Source organism: Cariama cristata, unplaced genomic scaffold (assembly GCF_000690535.1).
Source record: "Cariama cristata isolate BGI_N322 unplaced genomic scaffold, ASM69053v1 scaffold29559, whole genome shotgun sequence".
In the NCBI taxonomy this organism is placed as follows: domain Eukaryota; kingdom Metazoa; phylum Chordata; class Aves; order Cariamiformes; family Cariamidae; genus Cariama; species Cariama cristata.
In genome coordinates this window covers 1-12,476 of record NW_009635684.1, presented here as the reverse complement: position 1 = coordinate 12,476, position 12,476 = coordinate 1, and the positions used below count along the sequence as shown (strand labels likewise).

The 12,476-nt window shown below is 41.0% G+C and overlaps 1 protein-coding gene across 1 annotated transcript; it reads right to left on the bottom strand.

Moving 5' to 3' along the window:
• Positions 1–1,978: 1,978 nt before the first annotated feature.
• On the bottom strand, positions 1,979–11,225 carry MCU (mitochondrial calcium uniporter; the record flags this gene model as incomplete). The annotated part of the gene is given in 7 exon segments (XM_009707640.1): positions 1,979–2,550; positions 3,774–3,890; positions 6,015–6,218; positions 6,703–6,812; positions 6,815–6,850; positions 10,044–10,148; positions 11,055–11,225. Coding segments are annotated over 7 exon segments (821 nt in total), but the record flags the coding sequence as incomplete, so codon positions are not given.
• Positions 11,226–12,476: the final 1,251 nt, after the last annotated feature.

Below are 12,476 nucleotides of genomic sequence, written 5' to 3'. Positions count from 1 at the left end.
AACCTTCTGGCACAAAACGTCTCATCCTAACATCCCATAAAGTTAGGACAAAGTACAGTCCGCTGATTCCCAAATTTAATGAACGAACGATACGTCACCATGACAAATCAGACCACAGCCATTCAAGGGCCCAGAAAGAAAGTAACAGAAGCTTAATACTTCCGTTTTCCTCTGAAACAGCACTTGAATGCAATATAGAAATACACGGACACCACTTGGTACCTTTTAGGTTGCTGGGCATTACATGCTCACATATATTCTTATCCTGCAATCTGCCATATGTCTCCAGATTTTGTTAGCCTCCACATGGAGCTACTATGCCGGCCAAACAAAGGCAGATCTTTGTTAGACCAAAAATCTCTACCTCACCACCTCAACTGCTCCTGAGATCCCTGTGTTACGCAGCTAGGCATGGCAGCAAGATCTCCATCCGAGCTTCTTCAGGAAAGCTATTATCTGCATCACCACGGCCTCAGTGATGTAAGGTCAAGAAGAAACAACCTAAACAAAAAGAAATGGAGGAAACTCAGGAGACAGCTGCCACACATAAAATGTTCTCTTCTCAGCTGGGGAAAATAATGTTATTCAAGAGCACTGATTCAAAAATTGAATAGTTATTTATTGTTCCAGAAGTACATTGCTCTTTTATACATATTTCATAAATGATACAGGATTTTACACATGTTCTGGTTTTGTTTGTTTTGTTTTGTTTTTTAAGGACTTTTCTCCATGCTCCCTCCCTCATCCCAAACACACACCAAGGATTCAGCTACAGGATTGTGTTCACCTTTTTTTCCCTTTAAAACTCACCACACAAACAGATTAAAACAGATAAAAAAATAATCACACAATGTAATTAAATTGAAAGACAGAGGAAAAGGGGAAGGGAAAAAAAAACCCTAGAAACATGCACCCATTCGGTCCAACATGCCATTGAGTGAGAAGAGGCAGCAATCCCAGCTGTGTTTCCACATCTGCAAGGCACCTGGCATCTAGTTAATAGTGATTTGTTTTTTGTCTCTTTTTTTTTTTTAAACATGGCTCTCCAAAAATAACAGAAGCCTTTTTCCATGACACAGTGAGGAGTAGTAGTGAAACATCAAAAGAGCAGCTAGTCTTTCTGTATATAAAGCTTAGTGTCCTTCTCCCACCTTCATCCTGTCTCCACAGTATTTATCAGCAGGACGCTAAAACAGACTGACCTGCTTTGAATGAAGAGATGTTTTATCTGCTTAGAAATCAGCCAGCCTTGGCTAGAAGAGAGGGCAATGGGTTGACTTTCCTTCCTCTATTTCTTTTAGCTAAGAACAAGAGATGTCATTAGCCACTCCTAAGAAATTCTGACCTGTGGATGCAAAGTTCATTTAAAGCTACTTAATTAGGGGAAAGTGCTAGAGAACTAAAGTAGTTCTGTGTCTTGCACTGTGAAAGGCCCAGACTTTCAAAAAGCCTCTGGGCAAGGAAAATGCTTTGACCGTGTATGAGACCTTTTATCCCATTACACAAGCAGTCAAATATCAAGTTTAGTTATTCCATATTCCAAAACTTTTCATTTAAAAGGAGAAGTCATGATTCGGTCACAGTTTCAGAACCCTTTAAGCTTTCATAATTTCATAGTCCAGGTGGCTATCAGATTTGGGGCAGGAAGAAGGGAATTTCCCTCCTTTAAGACAGATTATAAATAACCTCTCATGCAATGCTGCCATTGATTTCTAGAAGGAGCTCAAGGGCATTGGGACGCAAAGTTTATATAGTTATTATGGAATAATCCAAAATATCAATTATCAAATGTCCAGAAGAAAACTCATTCCTTCTCTCACTTGGCTGCAACCAATCTGTGCTACAAATAAGCAAAGGAGAAAGTCAGTGGAGCACATGGGGTGGGCTGGGAAGGGGAAGCTCACGGTTTTCCAGTAGAAAGCAGTCTTGTAGTAACTTTATAAAAGAGACCAGGTCTGATCAGAAGTGTGCGTGTTAATGGCGGTGGAGTGCAAGTTCTGATCCCCAGCCATAGCTCCAGGTGGCTTGGATTCTTTGTTCTCTTTTTTTTTTCTCCTTTTTTTTTTTTTGAGAGAGAAAGAGAGATCTGAATCAGGTAAAGGAAAATTTAAAAAGCTAAGCAGGCTGCTGGTGTCTTATCAAGAGGCAGATCCTGCAAAGCTGGAAGAAGACACCCCTACACCCCAGCATGACATTCTTTTCATTACCCGCCCCCCAATCCTGTATTTGTACACAATTGCCATTCAGACAGTTTTTAAATGTGACTATTTGCCAAGCCCTTTTCAGAACTAACATTCCACAATGTCCCATCTTCAGATTTAAGAGATTTCCCTCCCCTACAGTCTTTTGTCTTGATTAAAGGTAAAAACCCTCCACCCGACACCACCTCCCAGCTTCCACCTGCAATGCTTTAATTAAAAAGGCAAGAGCTATGAACAGGTTTTTTGCCGGGGTTCAGAGCTTCTTTGCTGATCAGTCCTTCTCATCAATTTGCTGGATGGGCAGGTGAACCTGCAGTGGGTCTCGAAGCCTCTTAAGGTCCAATTCTGCCTAAAAGTAAAAGACACATTATAAAAAACAAGTTCCCAATACACCTTCCCCAATACCACTGCCCTTTACACAATGAAAAGCTTTTCCGCATTTCCTTATTTTTCCTGTCCAGAAGGGAAGCGTTCAAAAAGTAAAACAAAGTCACAGGTTCATATTTGGGAAAACCATTCTCAGCACTTAAAAGACATTTGGCTCTGTACGTCTCTAAACTTGTCTAGATGCAGCCACTTCAAACGAATATGGTAGGGAAGATTTGATCCCCATAAACTCACTGGAAGCTTTTTTTTTTTTAAAAAAAAAACCCTAAGCTGGATTAATGGGAATGGTTAATTATAGAAGAAAAGCTCCATGAAAATACAGGCAACCCATAGCTGTGAAAATAAATACCCACAGGGTATCCATGTTCAACATGGCATAAGAAAATCCAGAGGTCTTTCTGGGTTTTCTCATGACACCGGAAGAGCCTAGTCCTGACCTCCCTTACTCCTCGCACTGCTCCTTCTCCAGCACACGGGGAGAACACATCTTGTCCTGGATATCCTACACTGTCATTTCCAGAGCCTGGGAATAAACAGAGAATGATATGGAGCAGTGAAAAAGATTATGGTAGCTCTGCTTTTTCTGCTCATGACATCCTTCTGCAGAAAGGCTCTCAAAAACACAGGGAAAGATCTCTACTCGACTCCTTTGTTGTATAGATCTCACAATGTGGACAGTCTGCCAAAAGCATCTGTCTGCAGAATATGAAAAATCTGCCCCCACTGCCTCTAACAATACAGCTAAATTTTTTTGAATGTTTTTTTTTTTTTCCAGGACTGCAACCCAGTGCGCTGAAGTGCTATGTCAGGAAGACATGAACTGAATGGATGTAAGTCTCCGTTTCTCACTAAATCCAGCTGGTGTGTAGGAGCTGAGAAGAAAGGAAATCTTGAATTAGGCTCCTCTGAGGCAAGAAGTGCCTGAAGCAACTCAAGATTTGCCATCAGTTTCTAAAAGGCCCTTACAGATAGATATAGGCAACCGTTTCATGTTGATTTGCACATCCAGCAGTTCTATTCCTGGGCATATTGAAGCCAACTCAGTGATTGTACTGGGGCTCTGACAAGAAAATGGGCTGAAAACTTAAGATATATCCATTCCTGTTTGAGGTGCATCTATTAATAGCAGCTAAGAACTAGCAAGCAGTAATTTCTTTGCCTTATTTCTGGAAAAATTCTCGTTACCTGAGCAATTGCATCTTTGAGTCGATTGTATTTCTCTAGATCAAATCGTGTCTTTTTGGCTCCTTTATGGAAAAATAATAAGTACTGTCTGTCTCTGGCATCTGGATAAACATATTCCTAAGAAGTAAAAAGGAGAGAAGATAGGAATAAAGCCACAACAGGATGCAACGCAGGATACCATTAGCATAGTATGTATCAGGTGTGTTGTGGGACGATGACTAGTTTCTGTCAGTGAAGGCACAAGACCAGACCAGTGCAGTGGGGTGACCCCAGCCAGCAGCTAAGCCCCCACCCAGTCACCCCCCCGCAGACAGATGTGGGGGAAGAGAATCAAAAGGGCAAAAAATAATAAAAATTTAAGACTCAAGATAAAGACAATTTATTAAGTGAAGAAAAAAAGAACAAACTTAAGAGTGATGCAAAACCAATCACTCACCACCTCCCACCAACAGACCAATGCCCAGCCAGTCTCTGAGCAACAGCTACATTGGAGAAACTCCCCGCCAGTTTATTGCTGAACATGAAATATCTCTTTGGTCAGTTCAGGGCAGTTGTCCCGGCTGTGTCCCCTCACAATGCCTCACCCACCCCGAGTCTATTCCCAGGGGTGAGGTGGGGTGGAGGGGGTTGTATCAGGGAGGAACAAGAAACAGAGAAGGCCTTGATGCTGTGCAAGCATTGTTCTGCAATAGCAAAAATACTGGTGTGTCATCAAGACAGTTTTGGTCACACATCCAAAACACAGCACCATACCAGCAGCTACGAAGAACATTAACTCCATCCCAGCCAGACCCAGTACAGTCAGGCATTTGCTTCTCTACTAGTATGTTATGCTCCAGCTGTGAGTTACCATCACCCTCCTCCCATCCTGAAAGCGTGGATCCTTCCAAGCAGAGAGAACAAAAACTAACACATTTCAGGGTTCCAATACTGACAAGTTTGTGGGGAGAAAGGGAGAAAAAAAAGCTATAAATACCAGAAAAAAGCCTTTGTAAGATCAGCCTTGCTCTCTTTTTCTTAAGATCCTAAGCATGCAATGGCCAATTAAAGCAACAATAGTTGCTCCTGAGTTCATCTCTCAACCAAGCTATGCAAGCGAAAACAAGAACCCAATACCACAGCTTTTGCCAGGGATACCCTGCTGCAAAAAGTCACAGCTTTTTAGAGCATGCAGATAACTCAGAGCAGCAGAGTTGTTCACACCAAATCCCACATAGCCTCTGCAAAGCTAGAAGTTAGCTCTGCCTTGCACTGGAACATCACACAGCCTCTGTGTCTGGTATGGATCCAATGATCGGGGCTGTCAGGTGGAAAAAAGCTGCAAAGTCATGCATCCCTGAAACACTGAGATGTTAAGGTCTGGCAGAAGAGGTACTCATCAATACAGGTGACGATTAAAACATCAAATCGGAGTTCAAACATGGCAGAAGTGCCAACCGCACTTGGCAGAAACTATTGCAGCAGCCCCAAAAGGGGTACGCGTGCCCTCAGCCCCTGAAATGATGCAGCTGACGGACCTCTGGGACACCACACTGGAACACCTGCAGTCTCCATTCTGCTGGTCTTGTGACAGTAGAGACTTTGAGCCCTCCCTCCCTTATTATTTAGGTTATGATTTTAGATTATTAAGTTTAAATGGGAGTGATGAGACAAATCATGTACTAGAAAATTCACGCAGACTCTGTCACAACCACAAGGATCCACAGAAGGATCCTTCATCTGGATGGGAGGCCAGCTCCATGAAAAACTTAAACAGAAGCATTTCCAACAAGATCCCTGAACCTTGGTCTCTTTAAAAAGGCCAGCATCTCACGTCACAGAAGTGGGCTTCCTTGAAACTCAGAAGGCACCTCATGCACTTATAGTTTATTTGGGCTGATAAATCACAGCACTTGGCAGCCTCCAATGCAAGTCAACATGTGCGAGGCTGCACGCATGTGCGTGCAGAAACCATTATCTGTCAGCAGATGAACCTGTATAGCTAAAGCAGTCCATCACCAAATGTACATAAGCATTTATGGTAAGACAACCAGGAAATCAGCAATGACCACCACCAGAAAACCCCCAACCATACACACCACCATCCTGGACAGCACAAATTAAATCAAGCGGCATCTGGGTTCTGACGGGATAAGGAAGGGGCAAAGCTACTTCTAACAGGCATCATTTTGCTATTTTTCTAAGGAGCAGAGCTCAAAAAGTCTTCTACTGAAGTGTCAACGTCAGCACAACAAGTCCTACCTGGCGAGTCATTACGAAATAAGCATACATTGCCATGGCACTACCATAGGTGATGAAATAGGTGACTGGTTCCATAATGTCCCAAGAATACTCCCACCAGGTGAGGCGGGCCAGAATCCCAAACTGAGTGGCCATGTAGGCCAGGCCTCCCCACAACACCAAGGTTGTCCTCTTCTCTGCTGTCCTGCTGAGCTCCATCCTTACCTGCAGAAGACAGAAGCACACACCTTGTATTCTCAAAATAATTACGTTAATATCATTAAGAGATAATGTAAAAATAGCACCTTGTATTGATATTTATGTTAAGTGGTGTGAAACACATGATTTGAGTCCAGATTATGCGGACAAATCTAGACTTCTTTTCCATCAGTATCTTGCCATCATCCACATTTTACTGAGCATGCTCTGAATGCCTCGCAAAGATGTTTATTTCCTTATGTTCAGAGATGTTCTGTTGCACTAGCCCCAGTCTTTATTTACTAACAAGTTTGTTTCCAATTATATAAAGCAAGGAAACAAAATACTTCCACAGAAACCAGAAACAGACATGGTTTGGTATACCCTTAGCACATCTTCTGTTTCAGTGATCTTAAAATTATTTGAAGCATGGCAGAGATCTAATTAAAACCTTGAAATACATTAAGGCTGCATTTGGAGGATAACTAAGATACAATGAGAAACTTCTCACTTTTTCTAGTGGTGCTAGCTGCTCCTTCAATTCCTCTAGTCTCCCTATCAGCTCCTTCTCTTTGTTCAGCTGGTGCTCCTCAATGCACAAGGCAGTATACAACTGTTCACATCATTCAGCGTCGTTGCATTTTCATGGCTTAAGAGTTCTAGGGGAAAAAAAAAACAAAACACAAAACCAAACAACAGACTGCTTTATATGCATGTATCCATAGAACTTCTCATATACTCTTGAGAAACTGCTAGTAGTCTGCACGGGAAATGTATGAAACTATCTTTTCAAGACAGAAGCCTTTGGAAGAGCTCCAGCACTCTAAGACAATGCAATTTCTTCAAAAGAAAACCAGGCTATATTATTGGATATTCTGAAAAATTTGATAAGAACAAGGAAAGAGAGGCACATACTATTAAGCTTGCCAGATATCAACAGCTACTTCTGGTCCATATTTATATACGAGACTTAAGACAAATGAACAACTAAACTAATATGATCCATCACACCAGCTGCTAAGACACAGTCAGAATTCAGACTACAGACCATCAGCAACCGTAGTTATTGATGACAGTAACCAAACATCTTGGGATAGTAGTCCCAGAACATCCAGTCTTACGATAATTACTTTGAGTACCAATGCCAGGAATTTTTTCCCAACACTCTGTGGGCAACCCCCTGCTGTGCTGCCTACAGGGCAAAGAAATTTTCCCTCACAGTATTATTTAAATAGAGACAGTAACAGGGCCACTAGCTGAAACTGCCTTTATCCCTGTATTTCAACACAAAAAGGATTCCTAAAGGAAATCAATTTCTAAGAGAGTTGTGACTAGTGGTAATGTATTACACACTCCGTATGTGGAGAAAAAAAAAACAACCAAGTTTGAAATTAAAGGAAAAGAACCTCACATTACACCAATAAAGAAATAAATTTAAAAAAACCCACGTTTTTATAGCATCCTTGGGCTCGTACCTTCGGTTATCTTCTCAAAATATGATTTTACCAACGCATAAAAGCTATGGACAGCTTAAGTTTTAACACTAGCAGCTGAAGGGAAAGAAGCGACTGAGTCGTCTGTGCCAAGGCACACAAAGCACACCATATCCCCCTCCCAGCTAAAGGGCTCCTGTTCCCCCATGAAGAAAAAACCCCACATGTTCTGAAGTGACCACCAAAAAGTACTTAGTATTTAAGATCACAGTGTTCTGTAAATACACAGGGTGATTTTGTAAAAAAATGGAAAAGCAATAGCTGAAAAGTTTAACAACTAATCTCAGTGCCTATTTACAGGCACATTCATTTTAATACAAACTAACTATAGAAATCTCCCTGGCAAATGAATCAGAGGCAGCAATTTCATGTAACCTAGGTGATCCCTGAGCTCACCTACCAGTGCACAATGGGTATATCATACAAGCGAGCTAACCAAAAAACATACCGACTCACTAACACAGACTTTGCTCCTTCAAATGTTAGATAAGTGGGATGTATGGATTGCCTTACCTTGGGACAGCAATTTCTCCAGTGCAGAAATAGACACCATGTTTGCATTCTCATTCAGTTGTATTAAAAATTACAGACTCGACCAGTTAGGTTTGATACCATCACCTGCTCCAAGGGCTAACAGTTAGAAGAGATCCCTTTTTAAAATCCTCACTCCACCTCTCTGGCTTACAATGTCTTAGAGGTGTGTGAAACCACCACATTCAGGACACAGAGCAGTGGGGTGACAGAGCAGAGTGTAACATTTTTGTGTGTGTGATATCCAGCAATTTAGATACCCAGCCTTAATGGAGAATTTTCTGTTACAGCACTTTTAAGGAGACTGGAAAAAACTATCTCTAGGGGAGGTCAGTCTAACCCGAAGGTAGGGGAGAAACAGCATCTCACCCAACGCTGCACTTGCAATTCCAGAGTCTCCCACATACTAAGGACAAGCGGCTACACAAAGTTCCCCGAGTCAGAAATTTCTTTTTTACTTGGTATTCTTCTATTGTGAACAATAAAATGCTAGGATACATCTTATTATTTTCCTTGCAAAAAGGTCCTTGGAAGCTAACTACATCTACAGAGGAAGATGGCATATGTCAGTAGATGTTCTTAGAAGTCAGCCACCCAGGGCAGCGTCACAGACTCAAAAGGTATGGTCAGTCTCCTGATTTTTGATAGATCAACCTGCTTTAACATGTTGCCTTATTCAGGCTGGTCAAGATGGGAAAAGGAACATTAACAGTTCCCTTACAGCTTTCGCCTTATGCATGATTTTGTTCATTATCTACCGCTTGAAGAGAAGCATAAGAGAAGGCAGCCCAAACACCAGGGAAAACATTCAGAGAAATAGGGGAAGGCATTTTCACTGTCTAACCTCAACTGGACATGCAAGTCAAGTTATAAATCCTTCCTAATTTGTTTGCCGAGCTACAGGGCTAAAAATTCTTTTTAGAAAATTACTGCTTGCAAACTTCACATTATGCCTGCGACAATAACAGAACAGTAAGGCAGACAAAAATCCCCCACTATCCTTGAGCCAAGCAACTAGCAGACCAACACTTCCCAAACCCATTCCTTTTAAGTCTTCAGAGGTAAGCACAGACATCCAAAAACCTGGTGCTTTATGAAGCCTATAAAGTTGCCTAGGAGAAAGAGTAGACAGTCAATGAAAATATCAAGTTCCTGCCCCCGCCAGTAATTCTGGAGTGTCTCGAAAGCTTCTTGTAAGTTTTCACATCTTGAGAATTACACAAGTGTCCAAAGTCCATTAGTTAAAAGTATTTTCTTATTGATTCAAAATAGGTTGGTTTCTCTTCCTATTTGACTCTTAACAACGTAACCTTGTAAGAGCGCGGTTTTATTTACTTCACTGTTTGATAGCTAACAAGGTTTCAAGGTTCATTTGCAATATTCAAAGTGCCACAATTAAAAGGAAACAATGTTAACTGTGAGGTGAGGGAATGATTTATTCTTCCAAATTAGATCATGTAAGTTTCAATCTAATTCCCATTTTGTATTGTACTCCTTCAGAATGAGTTAAATTAAATTGCTTTTCAGGAGTTAGGAAAAAAAAAATCAGAAAAACTTTAGAAATTAAAAGAAATTACATTTCTTCATTTATTCCTCTTATGGTGGGTACTGGCTTTGAGCAGAATGAATATTTGCTTTTCATTACTGACTACTCCGATTACTTAGATAACACTAAATTAGACTCCAAGGGCAGGATTAGAAACTGCAAGGTTTCCTTCAGAAATAACACTTCGTGTTCCTGAACAAGTTAATAAAGCATGCTGCAACTAAATAGGGAACTGAATACTGAAATTTCTTTCTGATGGTTACCGGAATGAGGCTCGTTTACCTCTCTTTGGTGGTCTAACATGATATGTGACATCATTAATGATCAGTTTGAAGTCATCCAGTAGAAGCAAATCTATGCCTGTGGAGGAGGCGACACGTGTGCCATCTGTAAGGCAAACATAGACGACTCGTGAAACAGTAGAAACAAAGTACCTAAACTTGCTGTGGCTAAGGTGTAATGCCATCCCAAATCCAGTTGGACTTCTACATTTTCGTGCAGATTCTCTCAGTCAAGATGGATATAAATACTGGCGGACCTCACATGGCAAATACTAGCAGAGCTATGTACGCAGTTGCTTTTCTACATATGTGATACTTGGGATCATCTTATAAAAAGCAGTTCCCTTCATCCCACAATTTAGTACATCCCACAAACAGTACAATCCACTTAAGTGACCTTCATCTCTCCCCACTGGCATCAGAAATTATTTCAGTCTCTGGTATGGGACAGTTTTGACATCATTAACCTCCCAGGCCAGGACTTTTAAGGAAACACCTGCTTTGACAGCAGTTTCCTAAGATATCTCAGCAATGGTTCAGAGCTTTGGTGGCTAGCAGACATGTAGCAATTGAGCAGAACAGTGAACTAAGACGTTAAGTGCAACATGACTGAGTTTACATAGTTAAGCAAGATACTGTTTCCCTTGTACCACCTTTCACACCCAATTCCTTACAAATTGGGTAGAACCCCTACAAAGGTTGCATAGCTTACATCTTTCCTACTAAAGAGTAAGAAACTCACCAAAACCACTTCCATTAGGACTAATGTCTATAAGCTAAGCATTAGGAATGTTTTCCTCCTCCTTCACTCTACAGTCAGATTTCCTTGGCAGACTTGACTACACAGGGATAGCTAACAATATTCTTACTCTGGGAATGGCATTTCTACCTTTTACTTTTTCAGGAATGTCGAAGAACTCGCACCATAGCAAATGTTTACTTAAAAAGCAAAAGGCTGGATGAAAATACTCCGCAGAAGCAAGTAAATCGATTAGTCTGTAAACAATGGTACCTGCTGAGTAGATTGCAACCCGATCAATTCCTCGGTCCTCTGCTTGCAGCTGTTGTAAGAACACACCAACAGAGTCTGAGATAGGTTTAAGCGTGAACTGGCAACGTTCACGCCGGGATGGAAGATTCACAGAGATCACAGGTAACCCGTTTTGGTAAACCACCGTCACTTCTACAAAGAAGACAAAAAACCCACAAGTTTATCATCAAAATTAACAGATCTTCTCATAATAGTTCTCTATTTGTCCCATGGAGAAAGAAGCAAACGTGGTTACGGGCTAAAACATAAGACAGACTAAAATTTTGGTTTGTCTTTTATCAATAGATGTGTCCATCAAAGAAATACTGAGGGATGTCAGAGGTTTTCACTGCCATTAACATGGCAGTACCTGTTAAACTTTCTGTGCTTTGTGGAAGAGATACTTACTCTAAGCACAATCACATTTATGCTAAAGGCAACAAGATATCCAAAAGCCACAACATTGCAGCACAGTACATCTAGGTTAGTTGTTGAGAACCAAAGTGTTTTGGACTATGGAAGACAAAACACCGTGCCATTTATCAGGATTTATAGCCCAGAAGACAAAGGCAGACTGTGTATATTAGGAAACATCAAGGAAGGACCTACTTCAAACGTTTTTATTCTTGTTTAGTTATGGTTTCCTCCTCTTTGTCCTGAGGCAACAAATATTTAAGACAGCAGTCAGGAGGATGAGGTTGTAGAACAGCACTCTGAGTTTAAGCTTCAAGGTCATTTCATCTAAAATTCATGGGATCAATACACTTTGTACTTCAGAAGATAGCCATTACTCCTTAGGTGTAGATAAAACAACATTTTCCATTTCTTTAGCGCTGTCAGAAGCTTTTTCAAGAGTATTCTTAAGGATTTCAGTGCACCTGTCTAAAATTTATGGTAGAGACCTTTATGAACTGCAAGCTAGTTATTATTTTACTGCCAGAAAGACAGCCCCTTCTGTGTGCTTCGAGATATCCTAACATAGAAAAGAGAAATTAAAAGTTCATATTCCCTAAGCCCTCTACTGAGTCACAGTCAAAACTTTCCCCAAGTGCAGTAATTGCTAAAATATAGCAGCACACCTAAAAATGATTCACTTTGGACCGCTACTTATTTTTCTTATGTAAAAACGTAAGGTCTTTTTTATTGCAAAGAGCATTTGCCATGTCTCAAGGCTTGTGCAGTCACACCCACCCACGCTGCATCTGGCCTAGTATTCCCACCTGTTGCAGCTTTGGCCAACTACGTGAACCACACCGTCTACTTAAACTCATCTAACTCACATATTGACATGCCACGTCAATTTAAGCAGCTAACATCAAAACTAGCTGGTCAAAGAAATCAACACAAGTAGAAATAGAAGCAAACAATGTAATTTTAACTACTGAAGGAAACTATTTCTCAGCA